Consider the following 17,548-nt stretch of genomic DNA (forward strand, 5'->3'; position numbering starts at 1 on the left):
GTCTGTTGTTGATCATGCCAGCACGGGAGCTGCTTGCCTCAGCAATGTGGTTTTATATGGTGTCATCTCTGATAGAGCCCCTTGAATGTGCACTGTGTGAGTCGACACCTACAGGTAACTAAGGCAACCACCAAACCACAGCTCAAATGCAAAGAGTAGATTTATTTCATTACCTTGCTAACAATGCCTGGCAGCAGACACATGGGGACACAGGCTCAGTTCTTCCTAGTGAAGGGCAGGCAGGGGCAGGGGGGCCTGCTGCATGCCCCAATATATCAAAAGGCTTTGCCCACCCACAGATTATTACAAGGCTGTGCTTTTATGATATCTCTGTCTCTCCCAGCAGGAGGCTCAAAACATGTCTGTGAGAGTGTGTTGACTTTCCACAGGAATTCTATTCTCAAAACAGGCAAAGGATGAACAACACTAGGCATAATAAATTGAGTTTGGTAATGTTAAAATGGTAATGTTTTCCATCACAAGAGATAAAACTAATTTTTATAATTTATTTTTCAGTTTCTAAATAAAGATTAGTGCTTATCTAGCATTTAAATAGTCATTGAACTTTTGAGAAAAAGCCCAAATAGTAGGTAATCATGACTGAAGGAAAGGGAAAACTTATAAGTATTTACATACACAACAACAAGAAAGGTCAATACTGCTTTACTACTTTTGTATTTTATTGTGGAACTGTGTTTTTTCTTTTACATCAAATATGGTCAATGGAAGAGGGGACATTGCACACAAATATAATAAAAGCATTGCATAGTACTTTCACTGAAAACTAATTTTCTACATTAGATATGACTGGATAGAAGTGATGCAGAATTATAAGACATAATATCATACATAGCTGCAGACTGACACAAACACCATTCAGAACAAGAGAGGAGGTATGTGAGGTGCTTCTCAGCCAGCAAGAAGACTATTTCTTTCCATGGTTTGGAAGATGATGACTGCATGCAAATGCATGAAAGCATATTTCAGATTTCCTCTTTTACAGTTGTGATTTCAGCCCAGTCCTGCAGAGTTAGCTCTGCCATCTGGACCTCCTAGATAGTCTAGAGCAGATCTGGGTTTTTTCTCCTTTTTTTTGGTTTCAGAATTTTTATGCCATTGTTTTATCTAGTTACTTTTTTTTTTTAGATTTTTTTTGTAAATTCACAACAGACTTTTTTTTATTTGAAACGAACTTACTATTTCTCTCAAAACATCATAGCAAGAACCTTTTGCAACAGATGAACAAAGAGAAGCATATGACAGAAATATCCTATATGAACAGTAAGTGTTCCTTGGAGATTATTTTCTTGTGGTAGGATGGATTGAAAATTCAAATGAAAAAATTGATTCAATCTTAGTAAATGAGTACCAGAACTCTCCTAAAATGCATAAGCTATTGTAGATAATTAAAAAAACCAATTCATATATGTAGTTAGCTCCCCTCACCAGAGCATGCAAGATCATAAAAAAAATCAAAAATTAATTTTATGAAAGATGGCATGAAAATTAGACATCAACAAAGTCAGGCCCACCACAGGACTTTGAAAAGGCATGAAAGAGAGGCCCTGTCTAAGTTCAGGAGTGGGGTGTAACCTCTAAAATAATTCTTCATTGAATTTTATGAAGCAGTATAGCAATAGCATGAAGATCATGACTGGGGATTCTGTTATGAGTAATACCATCATTTAAAAGGTGTGTCCTATTGAATCTTTATAATTAATCAATAAGAAACCATGCTTGTAGAAATCTATGCTGATCAACAGTACTCATCATTAATGTACATGCAACATTTTTCTGTTTCTAAACTAATTGTGTAGTCATTAGTACAGTTAAATTAATTCCACAGGCAGGAAAGACATAAAGGCAAGAGCAGCTCATGGAAGAGTTCATTGCTGTGTTACACCCAGGCATGATTAACATTTAAAAGGGAATGGATGGAACAGGCATTACAATACCTCAGAATAGTAAGACTGGGTTTTTATTATTATTGTAAAAGCAAAACATAAATAAATATTTTAAGAACAGCTGTAACTGCCTAATTATTATTTTTAAAGTGAAATAAATGCTTGACCCATCACAAACTTACTTGGAGAGATTTAAGGCTTGATTCTTATTTTATTTACAGTAGGACCTAATGACTGTAACTTCCCTGATTGTAGTGAAATTGCTCTTGATTCACAAGAATAAGTGGCATAAGTGAGATTAGATTCAGGACCATTGGTGTACTTATATTTTCTACCAAAGCAGAGGTACAAACCATTTCAGATATTATCAGAAAAACAGTTCCCACTCACTTAAAAAGTTTGAAATCTGACCTGTATAAGAATGTAGACAAAGCAGAATTGTAAAAATTGTACAATTATGTGGATGCGACAGTTTAGAGAGAGAAACAGATAGCTTTCCCAGGCAGCATCCTGGAGAAAGCTGTGAGAACACCCAGAAAAAAGACTTAAAACAATTTTTATCTTAGTCTCTGCACCTGGTGTTTGTGAACATGTGGAATACTTGTATGTGATGTTTATGGAAAGAAGGTGGTGTTCCTAATTAACCAATGGTGTGAGGAGTGTTGTTAAGAACCAATCAGGTTCTGGGTGAACGATCCTGACTACAAAATATGTGATGTTCCTAATAAAGCTCACTTTATGCCTCCTGAGCATGGAGTCAATGTTGCTTCCCTTCAGCCGTTCCTAACTCAATGGCAACACAATTATTCTTCCAAACATCTTGCCTATAACTTGGAAGACTATGTATTACAAAAGCCATTTTAAGTGAATGACCCCAGCAAACACGCTTGTTTTCACAATACATTTTCCTCTGCTTTTTTCTGCCATAGTCATTCTGAGTGAAGTTCTTCATAACTTAAAAGGTATAGCAATAAATAAAACAGCATTGTTAGAGATACCTAAAATAAAGAAGCCATTAAAAATAAATCAAAACCATCAACAATGAACAAACAGTAATTCACAGCTTTAAATAGGCCTCAGGAACCCACATATAAAGGGCCCTAAAGCAATACTAAAAAAAACCCTCATAAAAATTAGGAGTGTAAACACATACCTATTAAACAAAAATATCCTAACAATGTAAAATTAAAACAAATTTTAAGTAAAGAAAATAAAATGAGGTCATAGTTCACTACATTGTGAAGCTTAATACCAGCCATAATGGTGAATCATACAGATCAGCACACATTTTCATTTTGGAGGCCTTTACACCTTCTATAAATTCAGATTTGCAAACATTCTACAGTGTAACAAGACTTATTAATTGGGATATCTTCTCAGACTAAAAAGTTCAAACTGTCATAAATTACATAACTGTTCTACATGGTGTTCTGCTGCAGGCAGTCTAAAGAAGGAAGGGAAGGGAGAAAGGAAGAGACAGAAGGAGGAAAGGGACTTAGCTTACCATTTATTCTATCTTTTTTCAAGATATTGAGGGCATTGAACATATAGATTACACTCTTGTAAATATTAGGCAATCAGCATTTCAAATCCCATTTTCTGTCATCGTCAATAGGTTAATTTTTCCACCAGGGACCTCTTTCCCCCCTGCTTCCAAAAAGGCAGTTGACTATTTTCAACAAATCTTAACTCAATATCCATTCTCACTAGAACTTTAAATAACATTAATTTATCTTGCAAGACTGCTAAAAAAATTGCCTTGGCCTGAAAAAATTTTCTTTGAATTTTCCTTTAAATGAAAACTTTTGTTAAAAACCTATTAAAAGTTCATGCAGCACTTCAAAAAAGTTTTCTGTATGTTTGTACTCATATATACTTTTAAATTAAACAAATAAGGTAAGACAGAGGAAGATTGAATACTGTACAGACTCACAGATAATCTTCTTCATAATCCTGAATATTTTACCAAGTTTTGCAACTCTGATAGTGAAGACCACTTCAATCTTGCTTCCACAGTACAAAAGAACCTTTCAAAAAAAAATGCTCATCTTGCCTTGTTGAGCTGTCCTGGTGCATCAATGACTTGTTCACAGAACTAACATATGTACTTCATAGCACCAAGCTGTTTGATCAGTCAGATAGGTTTCTAGTATACACTTCATGCACACTCACTTCTTTACTGGTTCAACTATGATCCTACACAGATGTTTTACAAATTTGCTGTGTCAACATTAAAAAATAAGCGCATCAAGTTTCTTTGTACATTCAAGTCACTTTCTAAGGCAAATTGTCTACTGTATGTACTCCCAACTGCTTTGGTATTTTGTTTTAGTTAATTGACAGTGGACATGGGTGTTTAGGCATGTGTACTAGTCAGTTCTGACTGGAGTGAGTGGATTTTTGCTGGGAGCATGCCTTAGATCAACAATTTTGCGTGTTGAAGTAAACGTTTTAGAATTCACAATGAGGTTCAGACTACATGCATATTTGGCCTATGATTGTTATGGAATGTCAGTATGCAGGGTTCAAATTAAAGTGGAAAGCTGCTAATGAGCATTTAGGTTATACGTCACTTCCTAGCCACATTCTGCTTATTTTGCCACTAACTTAATTCTGTAAAGTAAGGACCTCCTTTGCAATAGCTCAGATTTATACACATTTCAAACCTCCTTTTCATGTGAGTGCATAAACTACATTAAGCGATACAGCTGTTGCCATGAGATTACTGGAGATTAATTATTTCTTACTTTCTCCTCCTACCCTTTTCTCTCTTTTTCTCTCTTTTTCTCTCTTTTTAATTCTTTAGAGGGCAAATGCCTCTACCTGGCATAAGTCACTTGGAGTTGCTAGTACATGGTTTTCAAACATTCAGTGAAGATGAAACTGGATCTGTATTTTCACAGTAAGTTTGACCCTATTATGGGAATGCTGTTATTTCCCTTAGCAATCAGCAAAGACTAAAAAAATCTTTGTGACTTGCACGACTGTGATAGGATATAGCATTTTGCAGGTATACAGTTCAGCAGCTGAAATAGATGGGTTAAATTTTTAGAAAAGGTGTTTTCAAACGGAAGAATTTCTGGACAAAAATTATTCTTGCAGTGCATGGTTTGGTTCTTACAGTTCAATCTTGCATGCGGGAAAAGATTCATCTTGCATAACAACAGTGCTGCTGCTTGCCAAAACCATAATGTTGAGGTCCTGCTGTTTCTCATGGGTGTCTTGGTACCATTCTCTCATCACTTCCGAGTCATGGGTTGGGATTAAGGTCACCTGCAACACAAAAGAGAATTCCTGAGGAATGGACAACACAAGCAACTGATAGGAAAAATGTCTTTTTAAGAAGTCCTAGCCAGCAATTCTGATTCCCTTTTGGAAAGAGTGGATCGGATAAAAGAAAATAAATAAATATGTAGATAACATAAAATGACTGAGAAGAAGCAGTTTATCAAAACAAAACCTTGGTTCTCTAAGGTACTTGTCACAGACATCTTTTGTGAAAAATCCTCTCTTTAGGATTTTTCCCTCTTCTGGAAGGCTGAGGCCCCAGAAAGAGACTGTAAACAATGGTTATCTGCTGCTGTGGAATGCAACAGGTGCACCTGTGATTGGCCCATGTTCCATGTTTACAATTAAGGGCCAATCAAAGACAAGCTCTCTCTGGGACAGAATCAGAGAGAGCTCCGTTGTTGATTCATTCCTATTCTATTCTTAGCTTAGCAGCTTCTGAACTTTTCTCTCTATTCCTTTTAGTATAGTCTTAATGTAACTTATATCATAAAATAATAAATCCAGCCTTCTGATCATGGAGTCAAGATTCTCGTCTCTCTCTTCACCCCTGAAAGACTCATGCAAACGCAGTAACAGGTACTGAAGTGCAACTTTCCAGAGAAGCAGCAGTCTATAGTCTGCAGTCTGCACTGATAGCTCTTCAGATTATGGCCAAATATTTTGTTTACTTATTTTTCACGTTGGAAAGGCACATGAAGTTTCCATGTGTACACGTTGATGGCATAAACCATGAAACATTCACTTTTCTTTCCTACTTAAAACCTGCAAGGTTTCCAAACTTGGGTCATATATGGTATAGCAACAAGATCAAAAAGACAAATGGCCCTTTAAACCAGTTCCCAACTGTTTTATTCTCCAGAGACGCGTCAGAAGGGTCAGAAATGGAGAAGCATTTGAGCATGGTGCACCTCTGTTCCTCACTTGGGTGTCCTCTCACATCACTTGTGAAACAAGGCGTCCAAGCTGGGAACTCCTGTCTCCAGCAGCTGCTGCCCACTCCAGAGGCACTCTGGCTTCCTGTAGTTGCTTTCCAGAGAAAATTACATTTCCAGGTAGAAATACTAATGAAGAGCCTACCTGCATATTACTGTCCCACTGGGCCTTGCCCTCCAGCAGAGAGTCCAGAACAGCCCTGCTTGGCTCCTCAGCTGCAGAATCATTCCCGCTCACCACATAGTAGGAGGACCGCACCCTCTTGAAAAACTCAACATCAACATTCTTTCTATTGCTGTGGTTGGGAATGTACACCAGATCCAAATACATTGGAGGTCCTGGAGGCACTGCTGTAGATTTTGATGACTTACTATTCCCAGCTCCTTTGGAAATCAAACAACAAAAGAACATATCACAGGCTTGTTAAAACATGCATTTGTTAATTACCACAACTGCTGAGATTACATTCTTAAAATTGCTTGTCTTAGTTAAATATTACATAGCTACAATTGTACTTCTATGTCCCCTGAAACACTTATGCCACTACCCTCCAACATCTAACATGTTCCAACTTTGTTGTATGCCAATTGCAATTGGACTGGGAGAAAAAAAAAATTTGAATAAAAAAATCTAACTATATAATACAATAAAACCTCACTACCATATAATCAACATTTGACCAAACCTTTCCCAGTAATATACTACTATCCAACAATTACTATGCAGGGCTGCAAATACTGAATTACCATTCAATAAATGGCAGTTTTATTTTCTGATTTAAGAAGTACAACTTTTTGAAAGTTTCAGGTATGCATGATTATAAAAGCTAGGGTCACACAGGGAGCAATGCAGAAGTGGTCCTGAGATTTGGGGTATCAGCATATACCAAGACATAGTAGCTGTTGATATGTTCAAACTGTCTTACAGGTGCATCAGGGAGATACTACATGTGAGGAAAAAGAGGGGCAAAGTGCAACGCGGAAGAAAAGAGAAACTTCTAAAAGCAATTACTGCAGGAAACTGAGAACAAATGTATGTTTGCCTGGTGGTTCCTTATTTGCATATACAAACTAGCCACTTATCACAAAAAGTAGAGGGAAGCATGTTTTTCTGCTATACATAGCATAGTATCTGTTCTAAGAAGTCAAAAATAGCTGCTTTTGCTGCACACCGGATCATGGTGTGAACTGACAATCAGGATTCAACCAGTAATTTCATCTAGATGATCACCATTTATGTTTTATTGATCTCTTCATGATGTTACAGAGGATAAAGTTTAGTGAACTTGTTATGAGCAAAAATTCGATTAATATTTTTTTTGTGAGAAAGAGTTACAGGGACGCAGCCAGGTCTGTCTCTGCCAAAGTTCTTAGTGTTTTGTCATGGTAATCACGGGTCGTTAGAGCTTATCTCCTCTTTTGTATTAGTAAAAGGCCTGGCTGGGTGGAGTGATGGCCCTTCCCGAGGCAGGAGGCAGTGCACTCTTCCAACATAGGGAAGACACCTGAGAGGGTGGGGGGGGGGGGGTTATGCAAAGTGACTCCAAAGACCAGAATGCTTTGTGAGACCACGACTCGAAACCCACAGAGAAAACCCCAAAAACAACGAGCCAAATAAGAATTGAGAGACTAAAATGGTGTCTGGACATGAGGAGCCGATTGCTGAGCCTGCAGAGATGCGGAGTCCCTCTCGCCCTGAGCAGAGATGCGGAGTCCCAACGCCGGGACCAGGTGGCCGACGAGGCTGAGAGGACCAACATCTGACGGGGACATCACGCCCTAGAGGCTCCCACGAGAACTGGATCCCCTGGCTCTGCCCCTAGTGGACAGAGCTGCGCATATCCTCCTCCTCTGAGTCGCCCTGGGTGACGCGACGGGGACTGCAGCCCTGCCGAGCCGCCCAATCCTGAGCTGATCACTTTTAATAAAGGCATTATAAAGAACAAGAAGTATCCTGGCCCTGTTTATTTCAGCTGGGGGCGCTCGTCCGGAATAGCCACGCTGAGAGAGGACTCAGGACTGGCCATCTTGGACCTCCAGGACAGCTGGCTACCAGGATCAGAGGGATCGGCTCAGGACCAGCGACACAGAGGAGCACCGGAGCACCGGATTGGTGAGAAAGCTGGTGGCGGGGGTGGGAGACGTGCGCATGTGTGTGTGAATGAGACGGAGGCCGGTAGCCGGACCTTCGAAGTGATAGTGGACCCCTCAGTACCGCGTTTCCATGCTTTCGCGAGAAAGCCGGCCGGAAACAGGGGGAAGCGAGTGTTATTAGCGTGAGTGAGTTGCCCAAGGGGGAATAAAGCCCCCCCCCCCCCCCCTCCAGGCGTGCGGAGGGAATATTTCTATGAGTGGCACGCACCCAAAATAGGCCCTGACAGAGGGAAGTCAGGCAGATTGGTCATTCCGGGAAGGATTCGGGTAGCATTTGTAAGTCTCGAGAAGGATTCGCGTAAGATTTTGTCAGTCCCGAGAAGGATTCGGGTAGCTCACAAGCCCTGCAGGCAAAAGTAAGTCCTGGCACAGGAGTCAGGCACAAACCACAGCGAAGGAGGCTGTGGTTTCCTTTTAAGTCCCAATACGGAGAAGCCTAAAAATTGGCGGGTTAGGCAAACTAAAAATCAGGCAATTGTTTTTCCTGACTGAGGGAGTCAGGCAGGACCCGGATTCTTAGGCCGAGGCTTCGTGTGTTCAAGTCCCGATAGATGTAAGACCTGACGTGGGGAAAGTTGGGCAATCTAGAGATAGGGCAGTTGTTTCAGTATAAAGTCCTGAGCATCAGGCAGAAATTTTGAAGTTCAGTGGAGGAGGCTGAAGCTCCTCAAAGAAGGCTCTTTTTGAAATTACCGGTCAGTAAAGGCACCTTTGGGATTTTTTACTGTTAAGACCTGTAAAATGGGAGGGTGTAATAGTAAAAAGACCGGCAAGAGGCTGAGGGACATACCTCCCAATAGTCCCTTAGGAGAACTGTTAGTAAAATGGGATTCTATAGAGGCCACGGAGGGATTAGATAAAGTGAAAATGATCCATTATTGTATGGAAGTGCGGCCAGAATAAGAGTTACAAGGAGGATGGCCTTGGTGTGGGACAAAGGATAAGTGGATGTGCCAACTATTAAATAATTATCGGGCATCCCGAGGGGAAACTGATCCTGAGCAATTATTGTATGTAGCTTGCTGGTTAAAGAGCGCTGTTGGGGATGAAGGGGTGCGAATTTGTAAGGTACAGAGGAAGAAAGAGGGGAATGAAGGAGGGGATGATAGAACTAGTAAAAGATGGGATCCCCTGGATTATCTGCCTCCTTCTGCCCCTCCACTTTATAATCCTCTTCTTCAAGCACCTCAAATGGCAGGTCCGGTTCTTCCCCCGGCTGCCATCTCACTACCACCTGCTCAAACTCCTCATTCTACCTCTTCAGCTTCCGCTATGATAAACCCAGTATCCCCTCCAGTTCCGTCTGCACCACCACAAGTGCCTACTCCACCTGCTGCATTCTCCACCCCTTCTCCAGCTCCACTTAATATTCACTCAGGCTCTTCTCCCCCTCCTACTGCTGTCCCTTTACCTCCTCCTAGTTGGGGCACAAATGCCTCCTCGCCTAGCAAACAGCCATGAGCAAATACACCTGCTGGTGGGCAGAAAGTTCAGGGTAACCCAGATATCCCTCAAAGTAGTTTGGCATCTGAAGATGGGCCGTACTGTAGCACCAGATCCAAGACCTCCAAGGCAGAGAGACTCTTTCCCCTCAGAGAGGTTCCTATGGGAGGAGTAGCAGGAGGTGTTGGCTTTGTGAATGCTCCCCTAACTGCTTCTGAGGTGAGAGGATTCAAGAAAGAGTTGGGGCCTTTAGTTGAGGACCCAGTGGGCATAGCCAACCAAGTGGATCAATTTCTAGGTCCAAATATCTACACTTGGGGGGAGATGAATTCCATCCTGAGTATATTATTTTCTCCAGAAGAGGTCCAGGTGATTAGGGTGGCTGGCATAAGAATTTGGGAGAAAGATAACCGTCCAGGACCCCAGGTGCCATCAGGCGAACAGAAATTGCCACTAACGGATCCCAGCTGGAACCCTAACCAGGAGGAGGGGAGGAAGGCCATGATGGAATATAGGTCTTTGATAATACGGGGGATCAAAGAGTCAGTTCCCAAAGGAACTAACACCCAATTGGCATTGGAGGGTGCACAGGAGAAAGAGGAAGCTCCTGCTGCCTGGCTTAACCGCCTAAAGCGGAACTTCCAGTTGTACTCTAGAATAGACCCAGACACCCCAGAAGGTCAAATGCTACTAAAAGTCCAATTTGTTACCAAATCTTGGCCTGATATAGGGAGGAAACTGGAAAAGATCGAAGAGTGGCAAGAGACGGACATAAATGAGTTATTAAGAGAGGCATTGAAGGTGTATTTAAGGAGGGAGGAAGAAAAAGCAAAGGCCAAAGCTAAGATCATGGTTGCTGTAGCTAGGGAAAGTGCAGGGTGAGCGGGTCCACCACCAGGAGGAGGCAAGGATAGGCCTCTTGTACTGTCAGGTGCAAAAGGGATAGAGACACCTCAAGTCCCTTTGAGAGAACGATATTGCTATTACTGTGGAGAGCCAGGACACACCAGGAGGTTTTGTAGAAAGCTCAGTCTCGATGTGGCAATAGCCAGGGAACAAGAGAATTTAGGGAAGATCCTTTGAGGTGACGAGTAGAGGGTCAGGGGCTTTACACTTTAGGGGACCTGATGCAACATTTAGACGAGCCCTTGGTAACCTTTGAAGTGGGACCCCTAAATGAAGAGTTAGAACTTTTGGTTGATACAGGAGCAGATAAGTCCTGTCTCAACAAAGTAACATCTGAAGTTAGACAAAAACAGCTAGGTAGAAAGGATATCCAATAGCACCAAAACTGGCCAGTAAGACTAAACTTGTAATAAGTGGTGTGAAAGTAAAAGGTACTTTATTGTTGTCTTGTTGTGTGTGTGAGAGTGAGTCACAAGCAAAGTCAGCCTCAACTTCCCGGGCAGGTGGGAAGGGGGCAGTGGAAGTGTGTGTGTGCGTGACCTGCAAACCAGACTAGTGCTCCCCAGATGTGTGACGGAGCCGTAGCTGTAAGAGCGTGAGTGACACGCCGGAAGCCTCACAGGTGAATGTGCACCAGAGGCAACCAGAGTCAGGGCCCTTCCAAGAGGCCCAGAGATAATGAGACCTGTGGGCCAGCCCCAAGGTGAGGGGGGGGCTATAGGGACCTGTGATTTTCTAGCAATAAGTTTGTGTCTTAAAGGTGTGGAGGAATGTGTGCAAGTGAATGAGAAATGAGAGAGTGAATATAGACAAATTAGAATAGAAGTAATGTAGATTGTGCATTACAAGTTTTACCACATCTCCTTAGAGAGAAGTGTATTGTGTAAAAGAATGGTGTAAGGAAAAAAAAAAAAAGAGATAAAGTGCAAGGGGTTGAAAGAAGTATTTAAGCTGTAAGTGAAAGTAAGAAACAGAAGCAAGAGATAAATAAATAAGATCTTGAAAACTAGAACAGAAAACCAGTGAATTAAATACACAGAAAAATAAGAGAATAAGAGTACTTTGGGAGTTAGCTGAGAAATACAACTCCTTGCAAAAATACAGAGTATGTAGAAGTTGATGAGAGAAACATACAAACTATGGAAAAAGAGAAATTACTGATAACATTAAACAGAGAAGCTGAGTTTTGATAAAATCATTAACAGTAGACCATTAATACCTGTGTTTGAAAGCCCGTTTCAGGTATTCTTCATTACTAAGACGGTTGGACTCACATCACTCTCACCCCTGGTATTGGACCAGGATTCAACACGAAGTTTTTCCTTCTGGCATTCTGGCATTGGACCGGACTGCACCCTGTCGGATCTCAGGATCTCAGTCCTGAGGTGCCGGGCCACCGAGACCACCCTTGGGGGGCTCGGGAGTCCTGGAATGTTGCCAGAAGTGTCTGGTGGCTGGACTTTGACCCTACACAGGAGACGACAAGGATGAGGGCTTCACCGGGGTGAATGGCGAAAAGATTAGTTAATTAGAGGGTGAGACACAGGGTTTAGGATTTATGTACAGGGGGGTTTAGAGAAGTAAGATGGAGGAATTGGGGTGTGTCCTGTCCTTCTTCTTCTTCTTCTTCTCCTCCATCTTCTTTGGTGATGGCGGCACTTTTGGATTGGTTATTACTGAAAGTGCACCGGGTAATAAGAATAAATGGTATTGGGGAAAAATGATAAATATTGTACACGTAACAATGGGTATAAAGATAGGTGGCTGCCGGGAGGGCAGCACAGTGTGCTCATGGCTGACTGCTGAGCAGATCTCTGTCGGGCTGAAAGAACATCTTTTAGATAAACAATTAATAAACATAAAAACCGAAAGAAGAACTGAAGCCTCTTCTCGTCCTTCGATACGCAGGCTGCCCCAAGGCCACTTCGGGCCTTTCTAGGCCCTTCAAACAGCCGAAAACCCGACACACCCCATTCTCCTTCTGGCATTGGACCGTACTCCACCCCTGTCTCCTTCTGGTATTGGGCCAGACTCCCAGTTCTTCCCTCAGGCTTTGGGCCAGAGTCCACCACACTCACCTCCAGGCACTGGATAAGGATTCATCCACATCACAAGGTAATTCACCTGAGTATACTGTGATTTAAAGTTGACTCTCAGGAGGAAGAGTCAAAAAGACTGAACTGTATGAGAAAAATTGGTATCCGAGCTCTAATATTGCTTAAATGTTTCAAGACTGTTTTGTGTAAACTATGTTGGTAAAAAGTTTAAGACTGTAAATAAGTAATTCTAGTTTAAGTTCCCCAATATATTTCTAAAGACTCCAGGTTAATCCTCTACAGAACACTCCCCTAGGGGAAACTAAAATTTGTAGGGAACAGACCAAGAGAGGCTTAACCAGAGAAGTGGGTAGAAGGGACTCTAAAGAGCTTGGAAGCTTCTCCTCCGTAAAAAAAAATTCCCCAAGAGGCAAGGCCGGGTGGGCAGGCTTTGCAAGATGACCCATACCGGACTCTTGGGAAGGGAAGTAATGCTGGCTCTGACCGCTGGTGGTGCCCTGGGGAGCCCAGGAGAGCCGTGCAGTGAATACTACCAACCTGGCTATGAAGAGGAAGTGAGCTCCTTGTCGAGAGTCCACATCAGTTCTAACCCTTATTGTGTTAACCTCTCCCACTTGGTCCTTTATCAGAAAAATAAGAGAGTGTATTGGATAGCCCAGAATACTGCCACTTTTAGGCAGCCACTCCTAGGAGAGTGCCCTATAGAGGAAGCCTGGTTGTGCTTTGAATGTGATGCTGCTGAAACAAGCTCAGCAGATCTAGTAAAAAGCAAAGAAATGGTGAAAATGGTAAGAAAAATTGTTTGTTACAAGTATTTATATGAGTGCACTGGAAAAGAGATAAACCCCTTTTGGAACACATTTCAGGGGAGCTCTAAACCCCTAAGTTTGATCTCATCTGGCAACTGCATTGCTAGGGTTATAAAACAAATTTTCTTATTACGCAAAGAAACTGGATCAAGTTTGGGAGTTCCTATATATAATGATTTGGGAGAAATTAAACAAAACCGGGAAAGTGAAATAGAAATTGAGAAAATCCAAAATTGTAAAAGCCAAGTTCAGATCCCAAAATCAGCGTTGAACAAAGTCATTCGGCAGTACTAAAAATAAAGAATTCAATTATTAGGGACATTTCAAACGAAATAAAAAGATTAGCATGTGTAAATAATCAAGATCAAACTCCTACACTTGATCCCAGTGGGTGGGAGAACTTAGAGATTTCAGAAAATATGTATGGGAAAAGGTGGTTTTTCTCACTGTGTAGACTTGGAGGATTGCTCTTTTTACTATGCTTATTTATCTGTTTTAGTAAAACAGTATTGGCTGTACAAACCAACCTGGAGAAACCAAGAAAAGTAACAGGGTTAAGTAACCATGATTACCAAAGTGCACAAGAGATTTATAGTAGATTCAAAACAAAAAATTGTGATTTGATGCGAGGTTAAGAATTTAAGCTCGATCAAAGAAAAAGAGGGGGGACTGTTATGAACAAAAATTCGGTTAATATTTTTTTTGTGAGAAAGAGTTACAGGGAGGCAGCCAGGTCTCTGTCTCTGCCAATGTTCTTAGTGTTTTGTCATGGTAATCACAGGTCGTTAGAGCTTATCTCCTCTTTTGTATTAGTAAAAAGCCTGGCTGGGTGGAGTGATGGTCCTTCCCGAGGCAGGAGGCAGTGCGCTCTTCCAACATAGGGAAGACACCTGAGAGGGTGGGGGGGGGGGTTATGCAAAGTGACTCCAAAGACCAGAATGCTTTGTGAGACCACGACTCGAAACCCACAGAGAAAACCCCAAAAACAATGAGCCAAATAAGAATTGAGAGACTAAAATGGTGTCTGGACATGAGGAGCCGATTGCTGAGCCTGCAGAGATGCGGAGTCCCTCTCGCCCTGAGCAGAGATGCGGAGTCCCAACGCCGGGACCAGGTGGCCGACGAGGCTGAGAGGACCAACATCTGACGGGGACATCACGCCCTAAAGGCTCCCACGAGAACTGGATCCCCCGGCTCTGCCCCTGGTTGACAGAGCTGCGCATATCCTCCTCCTCTGAGTCGCCCTGGGTGACGCGACGGGGACTGCAGCCCTGCCGAGCCGCCCAATCCTGAGCTGATCACTTTTAATAAAGGCATTATAAAGGACAAGAAGTCTCCTGGCCCTGTTTATTTCATACTGGTTTTGCATTAATTGATTTGTGGTGAAGAGGTAAAAAAGTCTGCCACAGAAGTGATTTTTTTGTGAGGAGCTGTGTGGTGGTTTGAGAGGAAGTATGTTTTCTGGGATGCTGTGGTCAAATCAATGGGTGCTCAGATTTTAATATTGGCACCTGGTTTGGCCACTGGGATTTGGATATGCCTCTGAGAACACAGGGGTTAAAAAGCAGAGCACTCGCGGGGGAAGTCCTCTTGGGGTTTCTGGCGAGGGAAGCAGGTCAGACCTCCCCTGCCCAGCTGTTCGCTGCTGGGCGGGGGAGGGGAAAAGTCATGTGGCCTGGGAGAGGTAGGCCTGTGGCGCCGAGGGTGGAAAGGTGGAAGAGAGAGAGATCGGGAGCCATCGGGTAGCCCCCCCCCCCCCTTCCTCCCCGGGAGACAGAGAGAGAAGGCAGCCTGTGCTTGTGACTGTGTTACCTTGAAACTTGATAAACGTGCTAGTAGCACGGCTGAGAAGGAGAAGAAGCGGGGGGGTGCAGCGAGAAGGTGTCTGGCTGTTTGTGGAAGCTTTTAACCCCTTTTTGGACCATGAGAACTTTACAGAACATTAACCTTTCCTAGGAGATAGAGTGGAAGATGAAGAAGGAAATGGGCAAGTGTGCTGAAGGTCTGAGCCAGTGAGAGATTTTGGAAGAATACAGAAGAATTTTAGTGGGAAGAGATGATGGAGTGGCTTTTGCTGGACTCTTTTTGTATAGCCATGGACAGAACCATGTTTCCTTGTGATACAGAGACTGCATCTAGGGGTGCCTCAGAACCAGGAGGGTTTAGTGTTGGTACCCCTCGGCCCAAGGGGGTGGAAAATTTGGGGGGGACAGCAGGTGTCCCAAAGTTGAGACTGCACTCTTTTTGGAATGGGACAAAGCATCCTTAAAAGACGACCCTAGGAGCAGCTCTGGTCCGTGTTCAGTGGTGAGAGCACTGGACATGAAAGGAAGAGGTCACCATGGCACAAGAAAGACTCCTCTACTCTTGATGAATTGAGAATTGATTATCTACAGGATGGTGATGGACCGAGAGTCGGTGATTTGGGAGATGTATTGTATTGGGAATTTGGTGGGGGGAGGAGGAAATGTATTTGTAAGGTTTTCATTTTCCCTGTGTGTGTGTTTCTTTTTACTTATAGTTGTAGTGTAGTTAATAAAGTTTTCTTTTCTTTATTTCTAAGTGGAGGCCTGCTTTGCTTATTCCTGGTCACATCTCACAGCAGAAACCAGGGAGAGTGTATTTTCATGGGGGCACTGGCATTGTGCCAGCGTCAAACCATGACAAGCTGCTATCAGCTTCCTCTGTGCCTGGCAAAACCAATCGCTGGCTAGCTCTGAGAATTAGCACAGTGCTTAGCCAATTAGAAAAAAGCTGATAATGCCTGCATGATAACATATTTAAGAATGAAAACTCGCTGGAAGCTGTCTTGCTCCCTGCTCTCAAAAGAGGGGTGGGGGGGCAGGCTGAGGCCTCTTCCCAGAGGGGGCCGCTGGACATCATCCCAGTGTGGTTGTTGGGTCATGTTGCTGGGGGCCATCCTGGTGCTGCGAGCAACCATGCAGCTGGGGCGGTGCCGCACAGCGGTGGTTGTCTCAGCATGGCTCACAGTGGACTTTATTTACTTAGCTGATTTTAACCAGTCATGCTGTGGACAGAAAGACAAAAGCGGTTGCAGCAGTTTTTCTGTTTTTTGTGTCCCTCATGAAGAAAAGGTGCCGAGTGGAGCCAGCAGCCAGCACGGCTTGCACAGTGCCAGCAGAGACCACATGACCAATAGAGAGAGAAGCATGGCTAGCAATTCCCCAATTGCAGGGCCTGGACAAGATTAGCCTTTCAGCACTGCAGAACTCTATAAAAATGGTTTCAATTGATAGAACTTGAGAACAAATGAACCTACGAACACTCATTCTCTCCCGAGTCTGAGAAAAGGAAAAAGTGAAGACACATGAGGAGAAAAATATGGCAACACTAAGGTCAGTGCAAAAGAGGGGGGGAGGAGGAAGTGCTCTGAGCATTGGAGCTGAGATTATTCTGTAAACTGTGGTGAGGATTACAATACAGCAAACTGTTTATCTGTAATTCATGAAGTGCATGGGGAGGATGCATCATTCACCTGCAGCCCATGAGAAAAAGGCACTGGTGCTGGAGCATGTGGATACTGAAAAGCTGTGATCGGGTGAGAGGCTTGAACAGAGAGAAAGAAAACCCTTGCTTTCAGAAATAGAAGACCCTTGTTTTTATACTAGAACAACTCATCCTTAAAAACTGCACCTCATAAGCTAAACAGCCCACGAAAAGCAGTTATGGGAAGACTGCAAGCTGTGGGAGGGACTTCACATTGCAAGCAGGTTCTGGGTGGACTCTTAGCCTCGAAAATTAAAGCCACGTTGGAAAAGTTCACAGAGAATTGTTTCCTGTAGGAAAGACCCCATGGCATAACAAAAGAGACTCCTCTCCCTAAGTAAACCGACGAAAAATTTTTAGAAGTGACAAACTAACTGAAAACTCCATGTTTTGCCTCCCTGCACTGTGGGTGAGAAAGAAAGAAGGGCTGGGGGGAGGAAAAAGGTGTTCTAAGAGTTTATTTTTAATTTTAATTATTCTCTTTTAATTCTGTTAATAAAATTTTCTTTATACCTTTTAAAGTTTTAAGCTTGTTTTGCCCTTAA

General features: G+C 42.8%; 1 protein-coding gene across 2 annotated transcripts in view; it reads right to left on the reverse strand.

Annotated features, from left to right (window-relative positions):
• Nucleotides 1-1,067: 1,067 nt before the first annotated feature.
• The window catches only part of LOC141726935 (microtubule-associated protein 1B-like), a 150,218-nt gene continuing 133,737 nt past the window's right edge, over nt 1,068-17,548 (reverse strand). For both annotated transcript variants that reach the window (XM_074532046.1, XM_074532045.1), the window contains 2 exons: nt 6,273-6,511; nt 1,068-5,177 (listed from right to left, as the gene is read on the reverse strand). In XM_074532046.1, coding sequence (XP_074388147.1) covers nt 5,022-5,177; nt 6,273-6,511 — 395 coding nt within the window. In that variant the 3' untranslated portion in view covers nt 1,068-5,021. The remainder of the gene's footprint in view (nt 5,178-6,272; nt 6,512-17,548) is intronic.

Source organism: Zonotrichia albicollis, chromosome W (assembly GCF_047830755.1).
Source record: "Zonotrichia albicollis isolate bZonAlb1 chromosome W, bZonAlb1.hap1, whole genome shotgun sequence".
Lineage (NCBI taxonomy): Eukaryota > Metazoa > Chordata > Aves > Passeriformes > Passerellidae > Zonotrichia > Zonotrichia albicollis.